Source organism: Octopus sinensis, linkage group LG1, assembly GCF_006345805.1.
Source record: "Octopus sinensis linkage group LG1, ASM634580v1, whole genome shotgun sequence".
In the NCBI taxonomy this organism is placed as follows: domain Eukaryota; kingdom Metazoa; phylum Mollusca; class Cephalopoda; order Octopoda; family Octopodidae; genus Octopus; species Octopus sinensis.
Window position 1 is genome coordinate 130,721,218 of NC_042997.1, and position 17,600 is coordinate 130,738,817.

Here is a 17,600-nt window from a genome sequence, read left to right on the forward strand (position 1 = left end):
ATTATTCATTCTACATTATGTTAATTTCTACAATAAATACTCTATTAATTTTGCAAGTGTTGGACATATATAAGAATTAAAAACTTCCAAAATATATGCATATATACACATGGGTACATGATGTTACAAACAGGTTACATACATTTTCTAAAGGTTTTCAAGGAACAGCAGTTTATGCAAAAGCTACACATCTACAACATATTTGACACATTCCAAAGCATTATTATTCACATTCACTGAGAAAGTTCCTGAAGAACATTTCTTGTATAGACATGAGGAGGCACCAACATACTTTGACCTTCTGAATTTTCAATCTGTAATTTCAGATTATTTCTGATTTCTGCTCTACTTAAAGGAAGGTATACAAGTTTGCAGTGTAATCTTTATATATAAAGCTGAAGTTGTCTGTGTGTGACAGGTTTGGTAGCCTTCAACTAACACTATCTCCTCCGAGACCCTGCAGCGCAAGTTGACCAAAATTGAGAGTATGATAGAAGAAGGCTTGCTCTTCATTCCATAGAAGAAAAAATTCAAATCGGACCATGTTAACACCAAAAATTATTTACATCAAAAAGCTGCTTATTTTCTATGAAAATCCCTACTTTTTACAATTTTTTTACTACTGTGTCGCCATTTTTCGGTGTATTTCAACCAGAAAAATGTTTACTTAAAGAGTATAACAAGCTACATAATGCTAAATTTTTACTTTGCAAAAATTCCAATTCTAAAGGGTCGAAAAGAAAACAAACCCGAGCAATGCCGGGCAATACTACTAGTAAGTAAATAGGCTAAAGTTCAATACACAATACCTCTCAGTAAGTTGAATATAAAATTTGATATGTGTATTTTATTGTTGTGTAGTGGCAAATTGTTTGCATGCTATATTCAGTTTGATGTATAGTGAGTCTTGTTTTGTTACTTCTTGTGTTAGTTAACATTTAACTTGTAGTGAAATTTTCAGTAGTATTCAGTGTTAAATGTACAGAATATGTGCAGGAGTGGCTGTGTGGTAAGTAGCTTGTTTACCAACCGCATGGTTCCGGGTTCAGTACCACTGTGTGGCACCTTGGGCAAGTGTCTTCTATTATAGCCTCAGGTTAACCAAAGCCTTGTGAGTGGATTTGGTAGACGGAAACTGAAAGAAGCTCGTCGTATATATGTAGATATATATATATATATATATATATATGTATGTATGTGTGTGTGTGTATGTATGTATGTATGTGTATATGTTTGTGTGTCTGTGTTTGTCCCCCCAACATCACTTGACAACCGATGCTGGTGTGTTTACATCCCTGTAACTTAGCGGTTCAACAAAAGAGACAGATAGAATAAGTACTAGGCTTCGAAAGAATAAGTCCTGGGGTCGATTTGCTCGACTAAAGATGGTGCTCCAGCATGGCCACAGTCAAATGACTGAAACAAGTAAAAGACTAAAAGAGTATGTGCTGTGTGAATTGCATTAAAGGTAAACGTGCACAATATATATCACATGAGTTGTGATATAGTATCAAGAGGTGATTGTGTAGAATATGCATTTTGTAAGTTGTGTTATAGTACAGGAAGGTGACTGTATATAATACATGCCATGTAAATTGTGTTATTTTACTGAGTTCTGCTATTGAATTGTAAGTTGCTTGCAGTACAAAGAAAGGTTATTTTCTTGAGATTGTGTACAAAACTGTAGGCCCTGATATGATAAGACTGATAATGGTCATGCTGTGAATGCTAACCTTTATGCTTAACAACTGCAGCAAGTATATGGTGCTCTTGAAAGTGAACTACTTAGTATGTGTTAAAGACTTATGTGCCTACGGCCTGACAATGCCCCAGGACAAACTCCCATTATGACCAAGTGCAAAACTTGAGGGACTGGGAGTATTGCCTCACCCCACCTACAGTCCAGACCATGCACCATCAGATTTTCCAAGTTATGGCTAATTTCCTGCATAGACAGAGATTCAATATTGTGGGTGAGATTGAAAATAGGCACAAGGAGATCTTTGTCTTTAAACCAGCCGAATAGTATAAGATTGGAATTAAGCTTCTGGCACAATGATAGAAACAGACAATAGAATACAATGGTATATATTTTCATGAATAAATGCTTATCATATGTAATTTTTTAAAACTATTAATTAAAGCTGAACATATAGAAAAACTTTGATTCAAGCTAGTATTGATTCTTTTATCCACAAAGATCTAAAATTAATGTTGATATATATATATATATATATATATATATATATATATATATATATATGTATATTGTGTTGTATTTCTGGAAGATCATTATGCCAATGATAAACACACACACGGGCAGCTCTATTTCACTTCTTTTATCATTATTAGTCAATTGGTTAAATATTTAATCAGTTAACTAACTGATTATTAAATGAAAGGCTTGTTTGGATGAATGAATAATCAAACAATTGGCTAATTAATTGGTTAAATGGTTAACTAATCAACTAATAGTAATAATAATAAAAGAAGTGAAATAGAACCAGTGCATGTGTTTATCATTGGCATAAAGACCCTTATGAGAGACAACAGAATCAAAAAGTTAGATAAGCCATTATGAATTAATGCTTGTAGTTGTTCCTCTGATGATGGTACATATAAAAAGCTGTTATAATTTCATACTCTGTATCAGTCAAGTAATATAAGGTTCATTGGCTAAAGATATAGTAGAGCAGTTGTAACAAAAGACAACTGATCATATAAGCTATCTGAAAAAAAAAAATCTTAATCCTTTTCTGTATTATTTCTATTGAGATACACTGTCTTTGTTTCAATTAATTTGGAAAATAACGAGGAGTTTAGAAAAATTACTTCATTATTAAATTTTGATGCAAAACTTTAGCTTAGATCACTTTAAAAGGGAGAAATTTGCATCATACAATTAGGGAGAGGGGTGGTGGTGTTGCACAGGTTGGTATCAAATGGGTTAAAACTGAGATAAAATATTTGTCTGAAGCAAATAAAAACAACTTACAGTGACTTGGAGATCAAATTTTAATAATGTTGAAAACAGTGTTGCCTGTTTGTACATGTCTGAATAAAGAAAAAGAAAAAAAAAATGATAAATGATATTGTAGGTATATACATTCTATCTCATTTTAATAATAAATTTCCAGATATTAAAGGAAGACTGTATAGAGATGATGAGCTGTTATTGATTAACAGTGTATCAAATAGGAAATTAGACTTATATAAGAAAAAATTGCATAGTATTTTTAAAAGATTTGGTTTATCCTTCTGTTGAAAATGAACAAGATTTTGTTAATTATTTAGATGTTAATCTGAATCTTGTTGCTGATAAATGTGGCCCATATCATAAACCAAACAATAATTTGAAAAATATTAACTTTAATAGTAATCATTCTAAAGCAATTACACAAACTTTAGTTGATAATATTTTGAGGTATGTTTAACATTTTTCTACTAATGAGGAAATTATAAACAATAATGAAGAATATTATAATGAGGTCCTTAAAAGAGTGGGATATATGCATAGGATTGTATAATGTAATAAAAATAAAGACTATAAAAAATATTCTTATAATAATGATAAATCAATAAACACCGAATCTGTAGATCTAATAGTAGTGATGTGAGCAATAAAATTAAAATTTGTAAATCTCATAAAAATGTAAATAGTAATAAGGTTGATGAGGTAATTAATAAATTAAACACTTCAGAATCTATAGATAACCAAAGTAAGAGCAGAAGGAAATATAGTGTAAATGCATGTTCTAAAATCAATACTAATAATGTAGATACACTAAACCGGTCTTCTAATAATATTCATGTTATTGATAATAAGAATAATAGTAATAGTAGCAGTAGGAATAAGAAAAAGTGTAGTAATTATAATATTCTGTATGAAAATGGACTTAAGTTTAAGACTAAAAAGTACACCCAATATGCAGGTTTTGATACACTTAATACTGTTACTTCTATAAATGAAAAAAAACATTTGGTTTATTGGTTTATTATTCTTTATGCTAAACAAATAAAAGCTAATTTGGTTAAGCTTTTTAAAGATCTATATCTAAACATTTTAATAAAGAAAATAATTATAATAAAATAAATAATAATGAAAAGATCAGAATTGGCTTTTCAGTATCTAAAAATTTGTTTAGAATTATCTCTTCAATTAATAACAAAAATATTAGACATATTTTATAGTAATAGAAATAATAATAATTCTATTCCTGATAATTATTTTCGCTAGAACTTGTGATTGTAGATTTAAGGATAAATGTTATTTCAATAACTTTTGTATGCAAAATAACCTTGCATATAGATGTAGAGTTGAATCTGAAGGGAAAAATTATTTTTACATTGGGTCAACTGAAAATTTTATTCAAAGACACATTACAAACCATAAATATACTTTTAGGAACAGGGATAGAGCGAACAGCATCAGTTCAAGTAAATTTATATGGAAGTTAAAGGATAGTGTGAAATTGTACAACATTAAATGGCAAATACTTAATCATGCTAGATCTTATAAAATTGTAGATAATAGATGTAACCTATGTGTGGCTGAAATATATAAAATTTTAACATAAAAAAAGAAGCTTCTTAATAACAGACAGGAAGTGGTTTATCTAGTAAAGACTCTTCTAAACATGTGCTTAGAAAATTTTATTAAATGTATTATTTCAAGGATTATAATAAATAATTTTTTTTATTTATTGTGAATATATGTATATGAATGTATGTATGTGCATGTATTTCTGTGTGTAAGTATATATGTATGTGCATGTGTATTTATATATGTGTGTGCAGGTGTGTATATGTTTATGCAATGAATTGGCAGAAATGTTAATGAGGAGGGCGAAATGCCTAGTGGTATTTCGTCTGTCTTTTCGTTCTGAGTTCATATTCCACCGAGGCCTACTTTACCTTCGGTATATTTCAGGTGCCAGTGCCGCTGGACTGGTTCCAATGCAGGTGGCACATAAAAAGCACCATTTGAGCGTGACCATTGCCAGTACCACCTGACTGTCCCTCGTGCCGGTGGCATGTAAAAGCAACCACTACATTCACAGAGTGATTGGCATTAGGAAGGGCGTCCAGCTCTAGAAACTCTGCCAGATCAGATTGGAGTCTGGTGCAGCCATCTGGTTCACCAGACCTCAGTCAAATCGTCCAACCCATGCTAGCATGGAAAGCAGACATTAATCGATGATGATGATGATGATGATATATATATATATGTATCCGTGTGTGTGTGTGTGTGTATATATATATGTGTGTGTGGTGTGTGTGTGTGTGTGTGTGTGTATACGTGTGTGTGTGTGTATATATATTTATAAATATATATTTGAATTTGTATACATGTTAAATAAATAAATGGATAAATAAATAAATGAATGAATGAATAAATAAATAAGGTGATACTAATTTCTTTAAAAATTAAAATACTGATAGCTATATGACACACGAACCTGCGTCCATTACAACCTTCGAAAGTTGTAATGGACGCAGGTTCGTGTGTCATATAGCTAGCTAGAGGTGATGGCCTCTTGGAGCTAATCAGCGACAGCTTTAGTCTTATGTTTATAGACTGCCATATTAGTATGGCGATAACTATTAATATCCAGTAACGTTGCTGTAATCTCCTTTAGAGAGACTTAGTAATTTTAATATTTCTATCATTGAAAACAAGTGGATGTATTCCACTGTAACTAGGTAAATAAAATCTTCGAACAGACGGTCAGTAGCGACACCTGCTGGTTCTGACTACGCTGCATTGATAAAGGGCAACAACCCTGAAACATGTCTGCAGATGTCTGACTAGCAAGGTGAAGCGGCTGACCTCCCCTGTTCGAAGGTTGTAATGGACGCAGGTTCATGTGTCATATAGCTAGCTAGAGGCGATGGCCTCTTGAAGCTAATCAGTGACAGCTTTAGTCTTATGTTTATAGACTGCCAATATTAGTATGGCGATAACTATTAATATCCAGTAACGCTGCCATAATCTCCTTTAGAGAGACATAGTAATTTTAATATGACACACGAACCTGCGTCCATTACAACCTTCGAAGGTTGTAATGGACGCAGGTTCGTGTGTCATATAGCTAGCTAGAGGCGATGGCCTCTTGGAGCTAATCAGCGATAGCTTTAGTCTTATGTTTATAGACTGCCATATTAGTGTGGCGATAACTATTAATATATACACATACATATATATCTATATGTCAAGCTTCTTTCAGTTTCCATCTACCAAATCTATCAATTAAGAAAAATGTACCAAGCTTTAAAAATGGGTACTCAGATTGATTTGTTTGACTAGGCTCTTCAATGCAGTTCCCCAGCATGGCCACAAACCAATGACTGAAATAAATATAAAATAAATAAATAAATGAAAAGGAACAAAATCTTATTTAAAAGAATGATATTTTGTCTTGAACTGCTACTTCTATCATCAAATATTTCAGAGTGGTGCTCCAGTATGACCACAGCCACATAGCTGAAACAAATAAAAGAATACCAACAAAACTCTTATTATACTTACTCTGAAGAGCTTCAGAAGCCCCGACTATCTTGAATTCAAGCCAGCCAAACCTTCGTACAACAAGTGTAGCCAAGCAGATATTTAATGGAACAAGTATGGAGGCTATAATGAGCCGAACCTGAATAATAATAATAATGATAATAATAATAATAATAATAATAATAATAATAATAATAGTGATAATATTAATAATAATAGTGATAATAATAATATTAATAACAACTCGAGGTAACTCGAATGTGGAATCTAAAAACAGAAACAATTCCTATCATAGTAGACGCATTAGGTATGATGAAAAAAAATATTCAGACAAATACATGACAAAAACACCAGGACTTACAAATATATATAACATACAGAAAATTGCACTACTGGGCACTGCACACATCCTACGCAAAATACTTTCAATACAGTAACCATAAGAGCATCACCACAAACCACAGCACATATCCAAGGCACACAGAGCTGTGCTTCATTGTGAAGTGAAAGCACGCTATAAAAATAAAACTACTAAATAATAATAATAATAATAATAATTTTGGGCCTAGTGCCTAGAAAAGAATATCTGATATAAAAATTTTTTTTTTGTTTTAGATTAAATAAATGTATTGTAAGCTACATACATATTTTAGATATTATAATAATAAATTGAAGTATAATATTTATGAAAGGTTTAACCCTTCAATTGAAAAACACAGTTTCCGTTTCAATCTATTTTGAAAATAGCAAAAAATTTAATATAACAAATTTGCCATTATTAAACTTTAGCATTTAAATATGTCATTTCTGGTCCAATTGTCCTACCTGTTCTATGCTCAAAACAGCCAGATCTGGCTTCTCATGCCTACCCTACAACGTCCTTCTCAATATAAACAGTCACAGCATCAAAATCTTGAAGCTACAAGATAATACATGATTAACTCAAGATAATATGAATAAATAAGCATTACATTTGACAGAGTATCTGAATTCTAGAGGGTTAAAAGAAGAATTTTGCATCATAAAACCTGCAGCAGTTTCTGGAGGGTTGGTATTAAGAGTTAAGGTCCAGTATGTTGTTTTAAAACACATCGTTTGGGGCAGCAGATTGTAAGAATAAGTAGAGCTTCTGATAAAATGTATTAGTCTATTTAGTTACATCATCATCATCATCATCGTTTAACGTCTGCTTTCCATGCTAGCATGGGTTTGATGGTTTGACTGAGGGCTGGCGAACCAGATGGCTGCACCAGGCTCCAGTCTTGATCTGGCAGAGTTTCTACAGCTGGATGCCCTTCCTAACGCCAACCACTCCGAGAGTGTAATGGGTGCTTTTACGTGCCACCGGCACGGGGACCAATCAGGCGGTACTGGCAACAACCTCGCTCGAATCTTTTTACACATGCCAATGGCACAGGTGCCAGTAAGGCGAAGCTGGTAATGATCCCACTCGAATGGTACCTCTTACATGTCACCGGCACGGAAGCCAGTTAGCTGCTCTGGCAACAATCACACTTGGATGGTGCTCTTAGCACCCTACTAGCACAGGGCACAAGTGCCAGTAAGGCAAAGCTGGCAACGATCACACTCGAATGGCGCCTTTTATGTGCCACTGGCACGGAAGCCGATTAGCCGCTCTGTCAACGATCACGCTTGTATGGTGCTTGTGCCCGTCATCGAATTTCACTTTAATTTTGATTTTGATTTTGATTTTGATTTCAACCTTTTATATTTTAAATTCAAATCTTGATGCAATTCTACCTTTCATCTTTCCAAATCAATAAAGTAGTCGCAGTCAAGTACAATTGATTTATACAACTGATTATTCCCACTTGAACAGTCGTGGCTTTATGCCTAAGAAATTAGTATGAAGCGTTGATAACATTTATTTTCTTGCTTAACATCCACCTACCCCATTTCTTAGCCCTTCTTGTCACTAGCCCTCACCTGTTCCCCTATGGAGGCACGTGGCCGAGTGGTTAGAGCAGTGGACTCACAGTCGAGGGATCGTGGGTTCGAATCTCAGACCGCGCGATGTGTGTGTTTATGAGCGAAACACCTAAGCTCTATGCAGCTCCAGCACGGTGAACTTCTGCTGACTCTTTCACCACAACATTCTCCCACTCTTTCCTCCTGCATCTTGCAGCTCACCTGCGACCGACCGGCGTCCCGTCCAGGTGGGGAACCTATACGCCAAGGAAATCAGGAAACTGGCCCTTATGAGCCAGGCATGGTTTGAGAAGGAACCTGTTCCCCTATGATAGACATATTTTGTGTGGAAGACGAGTGATGAACACTCTTTGCATGACAGTAATATTTATTTACAACTGTCACTCAATGTCAAGATAAAGAGACACTAACATATGTGCACACACATGCTTGTGCACATGCATGCACACACACACACACACGCACACATGATAGGCTTCTTTCAGTTTTCTTCTACCAAATCCACTCACAAGGCTTTAGTCAACCCGGGGCTATAGTAGAAGACACTTTCCCAAGGTGCCACACGATGGGATTGAATCCAGAACCATGTGGTTGGGAAGCCCTGTTTAAATATTGTTTTTATCTTTCTTTTCTACTCTAGGCACAAGGCCCAAAATTTTTGAGGAGAGGGCCAGTTGATTAGATCAACCCCAGTGTGCAACTGGTACTAAATTTATCAACCACCCCCCACCAAATAAAAAGGATGAAAGGCAAAGTCGACCTTGGCAGAATTTAAACTCAGAACATAAAGACAGATGAAATACCACTAGGCATTTTGCCCAGCATGCTAACGTTTCTGCCAGCTCACTGCCTTCGCCCTGTTAATATATTATCAGCAGAACAAAATATGAATTATTTAAAGATAAACACTAGGAAGAAAATTCTTTACAACTTACCAATTTAACTGTTTCTAAATTCTTCGTTATGCTGGCTTGCACAATACAGTAGATCAGAATAACAACCATTGCAGCAACCAAAGCTAGCAGTTCATAGGCTCGTTCTCTAAGGAGACCGTGAATGGTATAAAACACACAGAATCCTGAAAGAAAGGACTACATTGGTTACATTTTTTTCGGATTTTTACCTTTTTGAAACAATAATATATTTTAAACACTTGGAACAGACCAACAGACCAGTCTAGTAATATATACCATTGTCAAATCTTACCTCAAATAAATCCTTAAGCTTTTAATTATTGAATCTTCAGGTTCCAAGTTCTTAACCAAAATATGACATATTACACTTTTACTTTTTTAGTCGTTTCAGTCATTTGACTGTGGCCATGCTGGAGCATCACCTTTATTCGAGCAAATCGACCCCAGTGTAATTGTAATTCCGAAAGTGATTGAAAAATAAAAACTTTTACCTTATATCCTAGACCCTTGCAGGGTCTAGGATATAAGGTAAAAGTTTTTATTTTTCAATCACTTTCGGAATTACAACAATTAGTGGCTTGGAGTTTAACTGCTCTTTCTAGTGAGTCAGATATCCTATTTTCTGGGTATCTCTTATGTGTTTGAATGTGCACTGTATTCTTCTCTGAATAATGTATAGTCTACTGATTAAAATTTTTTCCTTCTCACTAGACCACTAGTAGCTAAGAATTTTTTTGATAAATATTCTTGCTACCCTAAGATTTTAATTAATGATAAAATTAAATAAATTTATCTTTCAGGCCACAATGTTTACATGAAATAACATCGATTTTTTAACATATAACATTTTAATGATGTCTTATAGCCTTTAGATGAAATAGAACACAATGATTTCATTTGGGATCTTAGAAAATGATACAATGTACTGGTGTAATCAAGAGGAACTCTGGCTTGTCAAGCTGTTGCCATCTTGTCTCTTTACAGTGACTTTCCATTGGTTTTATACATATGTACATATATGAATAAAGTTAAGAATTTGAAGCCTGAGAAAAAATATGGCAACTGCTTTCCATTACTGGAGGTGTAAAAAGTCACATCTACTTCGTGGGTGCTATGAAAAATTAAGATGAAATGAAGTACCAATGGCAAGAGAATACCATCCATCAGGCATTTGCCATATTCTGAACGCCTTACTTCCCTGGGCATGGATACATTGAAACTCCTATGTCTGGCAGCTGACTTGGCAGACACCCATAAAATTATTAACCATCTTACTAATAATAACTCTGAGCACCTTTTCAAACTCCACCTGTCTAACACTCGTGTACGTGTTTACAAAGTCAGAAAACAGCACAGCTCCCATGACTTTCAGAAACATCTTTTTGCTAAGAGTTGCTGAAGCTTGGAACAAACTGCCGGCATCAGTTGTTAGTTGTCGGAGCACTGCATCCTTCAAAACTTCCATGCTTCCTGAGATTCACCAACACTACACCTGATTTTCTCCCTTCTATACACATGCAAGCATGTATCTGACTTATACACTGTTCGCTTTCCAGACATTTGTACATTACTGCATATGTTTTATATGCACTTTTGACAAGTTGTGGTGCACCTGAGCACTGTATACAATAATTTCATTATTATATTAAAGTGATTGGTAGTATTGGCTGTAATTGATTGATGATATTGCCTGCTTCGATTGATACACCCACTCTACTAACAAATATACAAGTACATCTTTTTTCTGACTTATGGCTTCTTAACAACTATATTTATCTCAAATGCTCCAGAAACTCTCTAGAGACATTGAATAATTTCTACAACCAAGGTGACCTAATTAGCAGAGGAGGAGGATGTACTAAAAGTGTAATTGCTAGAATAAGAATAGGATTGAGAAAGTTCAGAGAACTTTTACTTCTGTTGGTAAACAAAGGTCTTTCTCTCCAAGGGAAAGGAAGGTTGCATGATGCATGTATATGAACAGCAATGTTACATTGTAGTGAGACACGGGCCCTGCTGGCAGAGAACATGTGAAGACTGGAGAGGAATGAAGCTAGTATGCTCTACTGGATGTACAATGTCAGTGTACATGTATGGCAGAGCACTGGTGTATTGGGAGAAAAGTTAAGCATAAGAGGAATTAGATGCATTGTGCAAGAGAGAAGACAGCATTGGTTTAGTCATGTGATGCATATGGATGAGAACAGTTGTATAAAGAAGTGCCAATCACTTGAAGTGGATGGAATTTGTGGAAGAGGGCGACCCAGGAAGACATGGAAACAAGTACTGAAGGCTGATCTCAAAACAATGAACTTTATGAAGGATATGACAAAGAACTGAAATATCTGGCACCTTTCTGTACTCAAGAAGACCTGTCCACCACAGCAGAATTGATATCCTAAAACCCTCTTGGTAATGCTTGTCCATGAGGGGCACTGCCCCATCAGTTTTTATTCCCTACATTTCATACCCTAATATCCATCACTTTTCTATGAACTGACAGCAGAATAGGCACATACTACACTCCCCAGCTTTCTCCACCCTACACCACTTCCATTTTCCATTATCTTCCTCCACCTACTATCACACCTCGCTTATCTGCTATTACCCACAATGCCCTCACGTAACTACTGCAACCCTCTCCTAGGTTTCTCTCTAGCATTTGCTATAGTCACCTCTATCCTGCCCACCCGCCCAATCCAAACCTCTGTATAACTTCACCTATTCTCCCACCCCCAAAGACCCTCGAGAGCATGTCCTGACACATCTTTACCATATCTCTATCACTATTGCTCTACTTATCTTATCATACTCTCTAACTCACTCTCCTTTCCATTCCAACTGGGTAATCTGTGTATCTACAACAAGACACCAGTCTCTGTCCCTCTGTATCTTTGAATATCTCAACTGGCACAAAGCCACCCCTCCAATACTTCTCCTCACTCTCAGTTGAGGGATCCTTGCTTTTTTTGTCTTTTTTGTCTTTTTGCAAGGTACGTGGTGACCCTGTCAGGGCTGGTGTAAAAAGTACCCAGTATACTCTGTAAAATGGTTGGCATTAAGAAGGGCATCTAGCAGTAGAAACCATGCCAAAGCAGACAATGGAGCCTGGTATAACTTCTGGCCCTGTCAGCTCTTGTCAAACCATGTGACTCATGCCAGCATTGAAAATGGATGATTAATGATGATGATGATGGTGATATGTGTGTGTGTGTGTGTGTGTGTGTGTGTGTGCATGCATATATCACCGTGATCCCTGTGACCGACCAGGCTATCAGATGTTGCTACACATCGCTGGTCACCATGCGCTTCACATTGTTTTAGCCTTCAAATGATGTCACCCTGCTGGCTAAGTGAGCAGGCCAACAGAAGAAAGAGTGAGAGAAAGTTGCAGTGAAAGAGTACAGCAGGGATCGCCACCACCCCCTGCCAGAGCCTCATGGAGCTTTTAGGTGTTTTTGCTCAATAAACACTCACAACGCCCGGTCTGGGAATTGAATTCGTGATCCTACCACCGTGAGTCCGCAACCACTGGGCCATTGCGCGTCCACGTATGTGTATATATATATATATAATGAAAATAAGCAACAAGGATATTCAGAGGTAATGGATATCCTTGTTGCTCATTTTGATTTTAATCACCTTATTTTGAAATTGCAGGAGTGGCTGTGTGGAGGCGCAGGAGTGGCTGTGTGGTAAGTAGCTTGCTAACCAACCACATGGTTCCGGGTTCAGTTCCACTGCGTGGCATCTTGGGCAAGTGTCTTCTGCTATAGCCCCGGGCCGACCAATGCCTTGTGAGTGGATTTGGTAGACGGAAACTGAAAGAAGCCTGTCGCATATATGTATATATGTATGTGTGTGTGTGTGTGTGTGTGTTTGTGTGTCTGTGTTTGTCCCCCTAACATTGCTTGACAGCCAATGCTGGTGTGTTTACATCCCTGTCACTTAGCGGTTCGGCAAAAGAGACCGATAGAATAAGTACTGGGTTTACAAAGAATAAGTCCCGGGGTCAATTTGCTTGACTAAAGGCGGTGCTCCAGCATGGCCACAGTCAAATGACTGAAACAAGTAAAAGAGAGTAATACCATACTAAATTCTGGTGCCTCAACCTAAGTACCATATTCATCTGAATCTCTCTCTGTATATATGTATATATATATATATATATATATATATATATATATATATACTAGCTGTTGGACCCGGCTCATGTTTTCTGTGTTGAAGTTAAGCCCACCTCTGACCTTGTATTGAAATCTTCTTCATTCCCCATGCCAACTATTACCCATTAAGATGTTATACCTGCTACGGCAGGGATTTTTACCCAGTTAATGCTTTCGACATACTCCTGCATAGTGGACAGTCTGAAATCACTCATTACACTGTGGCCATGCTGGGGCACTGCCTTAAAGAAATTTTAGTTCAATGAATTGCCTCTAGTATTTGTTTTTTAATCCTGGTACTTATTTTCTCAGCCTCTTTTGCTGAACCACTAACTTTCAGGTACATAAACACACCAACACCAGTTGTCAAGTGGTTGTAGGGGACAAACGTATACACACACACACACACACACATGATAGGCCTCTTTACAGTTTCCAGCTTCCAAATACACCCACATGGCTTTGGTCGGCCCATGGCTATAATAGAAGACACTTGTCCAAGATGCCATGCAGTGGAACTGAACCTGGAACCATGGAGTCTGGAAGCAAACTTCTTACCAAACAGCCATGCCTGTGTTATTTGTAGATAATTTCAAAACTGGTCTCTCTTCCAGATATCAGGAATTATCTAGACAGTGAAGTAAAATATCAATACTATATCTTTTGCAGGAAATTAAAAATTATATATCTCTGCTAGGAAATATAAAAAAAAAATTAATGTTTCACTGGATCTTACACTCAAAAAAATCCAATGATATTTCATTGCATCTTACACTCATTCTTTCCCTAGGAAAAGTGTATTTTAAGTTAACTGTTAACATCCTGTAGGAAATTTTTGAAATTATATATCTCTATTAGGAAAAAAAAAAAAATCCAATAATGTTTCATTGCATCTTACACTCATTCTCTTCCTAGTAAGAGTGTATTTTAAATTAACTGTTAACGAGATAAAAAACATTTGAGCGAGGTCGTTACCAGTGCCACTGGACTGGCTCCTGTGCAGGTGGCACATAAAAATACCATTTGAGCGTGGCCATTGCCAGTAAATGAAGGTTTCTGTAGGAACATTAAGTCATATTCACTTAGTGAGTTTACATGCACAAGGATGAATGATGTAGTTGTTGATGTTAGATGCAGTAAAAGTTGATAGCGGCAATATCAGCAGTGAGGAATTTCATTGTGCCATGATATGGAGAAAGCAAGCAAATAGCTTCCTGGTGCAAATGCAAGGTAGACTCCCTAAGCGGAGAAAATCTGATCTATTTAAGGAAATTGCTGGGCTCCATTGCGATAGGTAGAAACTCCAAGCAATGTAAAATATGGCCTGGACCGTGATTACCAGTATGAATGTCAAACTTCAAAAAGTCTTAGTAATGGTTTTAGTAAATTTATACAGAAATAAATGTCCAGCATAAATAAAAGTCAACTTCGTTATGTATTTTCTATAAAAACCTATTCTGACATTAAATGAGTCAACTTCCTGTACAAATGTTTACATTTGTACATCATTTTTCAACAAAAAAAATTTCTTAAAAAATTCTGGAAACTATCTACTCATGTAATTTACACACCCACTAAATTACATGGGTTTTTATGGTATATCATACATATCAAGGATGACATCTGCATAAAGAAGTGGTATGCACTCAAAATGAATGGAAACTGCAGAAGGAGACTTCTTGAGGTGCGGAAGCTGTGTGATTGTATTGAATTTTTGTGGACCAAGTTTAGCTAGCTCTTTTCACAAGGCTTTGAATCAAATACCTTGGTGATACCAAAGAAAGCCATGTACAGCAGTAAGTAATATTGTGCATGGTATTTTTCCTGCAACTGATGACATAAGAAAATTGAAAGTATTATTGAGGTTTGGTTGAGTAAGTCTTCAATAGAGATATGAGTGAAAATATTGGGTTGTCCGGAAAGTTTGTGCCGATTTTTAAAGGAAAGGAAAAGGTCAATAAATACTTGCCATTACATTTTTAATCAACCAAATATGAACCATTTTGTTGCACAATGCGTCTCCATCTTTCCTTTAACTTGAAAATACCCTCTTCCCAGAATTGAGGTGATTTCATGACAAAGAATTCATCAAGGTATCTTTTTACGTCATCCAAGCAATTTTTACCATTAAGACTATTCTGCAGAGACCTGAATAAGTGGAAATCCAAAGGAGCAATATCTGGTGAATATGGAGAGTGGGGTAACACATCCCAGCCAAGCTGCAGCAATTTTTGTCCTGTTCCCAAAGTATTAAGTACCGAAAATGAACTGTCTTATCTTCCATTTTAAAGGGTTACAGAATTAACACAGGAACATAAATCTTCTTCCACGAAAAGATAGCTTAAACTGTGCTCTAAATGGAGGTGTAGTCAAATCTTATTTTATGAACTCAACCATGTTCTAAAATAAGTCGAAAGGTAAGCTACTATAAAACGGCACGCACTTTCTGGACAACCCAATATTTCCAGCAATTGATAAACGCAAGATTCCTCATTAGTTGTCACAATCCAGTTTATCTCCTACCTTGAAAAAAATAATGGTTGCATCTCTGAGGTCAACTGGTATCGAAAACGATGTCCAGATTAGAAGGAATAGTACAAGAAGCCTTGTTATAAATGTTTCATTTTCAAGTTTATTTATCCCAGCAGGATCCAATTGGATCCAGCTGCCTTTTTGTTTTTTTTTGCTTTAGGGAACAGATTAATTTTTTGATTTCTGTAATGTCAGGCAGTGCAGCTATTCCCCATTGGTTTTTATGCAATGTTGTCCTAGGATTTTTCATTGGCCATATTGTCACAATGAAGCAAGTTTTCAAAATATTTTTCATCTCTGATTGCTATTTTTTGTTTGATAGTTCTTGATTGTGAATCTGTTATACAGGGGTTATAGATCTAATCATGCTGAAGAAACCTCTTGTGGTATCCATGTCAACCAGTTTCTCCAATTTTAGGTGCTTAGTCTTTATTGCACGTGCTTATTTCTGAACTGCAGCCATTGCTTGTTAGCAACTTTTCCATTTGTGTTCATTATTCTTGCCTTTTTGACAGGCATGGAAAGTCACTCTGTTTCTATTGAACAGCTATGTGATTTGGGTGATGCTCTCAATAAACCAGCTTTTGAGTTTTCTGGCTATAAAACCAAAGAACTCTTAATAAGCTGCAGACATAACTCCCTTTAGAATGCACCATGTATTTTCAGTGGTGTTACTGACGGGTGACAGTTATCATTTAAACAGTAAATACTGCTGAAGTTACTTTGCATTTGCTGGGTCTAAGAGAAACTCAGTGTTGACATCGTTTCTGTTGTTGAAGTTGCTTAGAAATGAGTTGAATTGCCACTTTGATCATATTTAATGGTGGTCAGTCCAGCAATAACTGGCTCTTGTTGTGATGCATGTTAGGTGTGCAGTGCTGTGAATGCAGCTCTGTACAATGACACACTCACTTATGTGCTGGTGCTTTGATCTTAGATACTGCACAAACCTTTTTACCAATTTATTTGTTAGAATGGTATGTTGGTGATTGTTTACTAATGGAGGGCAGTGAGCTGGTAGAATTGTTAGCACATTGAGTGAAATGCGTAGCCGTATTTTGTCTGCCATTACGTTCTGAGTTCAAATTCCACCAAGGTTGGCTTTGCCTTTCATCTTTTCGGGGTCGATAAATTAAGTAACAGTTATGCACTGGGGTTAATGTAATCGACTTAATCCATTTGTCTGTCCTTGTTTGTCCCCTCTATGTTTAGCCCCTTGTGGGTAATAAAGAAACAGGTTGTTTACTAAAGTGTGTTCCTCATATTTAGTTCGGAGCAGAATGCCAGTTGAGTTAGCCCTTCCCAAACCCTTCTTTCCTGTAATGCCATTAAATAGTTCAAATCTTAGCCAACTCTGGTGAGTAGTTATCACATACTTGGATTGAAACATAAGTGTCTTTCAGCAACAGCATCTGAGAAGTCCTTTCTAGAATTAGCTCTGCTTACCCTGTACTGGATGAGAAAAGTTGCCTCAAACATAGCCTCACTCAGCTTCATTGACTAGGTCTCCATCTCTAGTGGGGTCATCTA

The 17,600-nt window shown here is 36.1% G+C and overlaps 1 protein-coding gene across 5 annotated transcripts in view; it reads right to left on the bottom strand.

Moving 5' to 3' along the window:
• Positions 1-17,600, bottom strand: part of LOC115210864 — a 69,734-nt gene that overhangs the window by 32,372 nt on the left and 19,762 nt on the right. For all 5 annotated transcript variants that reach the window (XM_036504698.1, XM_036504702.1, XM_029779644.2 and 2 more), the window contains 3 exons: positions 9,394-9,536; positions 6,530-6,647; positions 2,996-3,054 (listed from right to left, as the gene is read on the bottom strand). In XM_036504698.1, the coding sequence (XP_036360591.1) occupies positions 2,996-3,054; positions 6,530-6,647; positions 9,394-9,536 (320 nt within the window). The remainder of the gene's footprint in view (positions 1-2,995; positions 3,055-6,529; positions 6,648-9,393; positions 9,537-17,600) is intronic.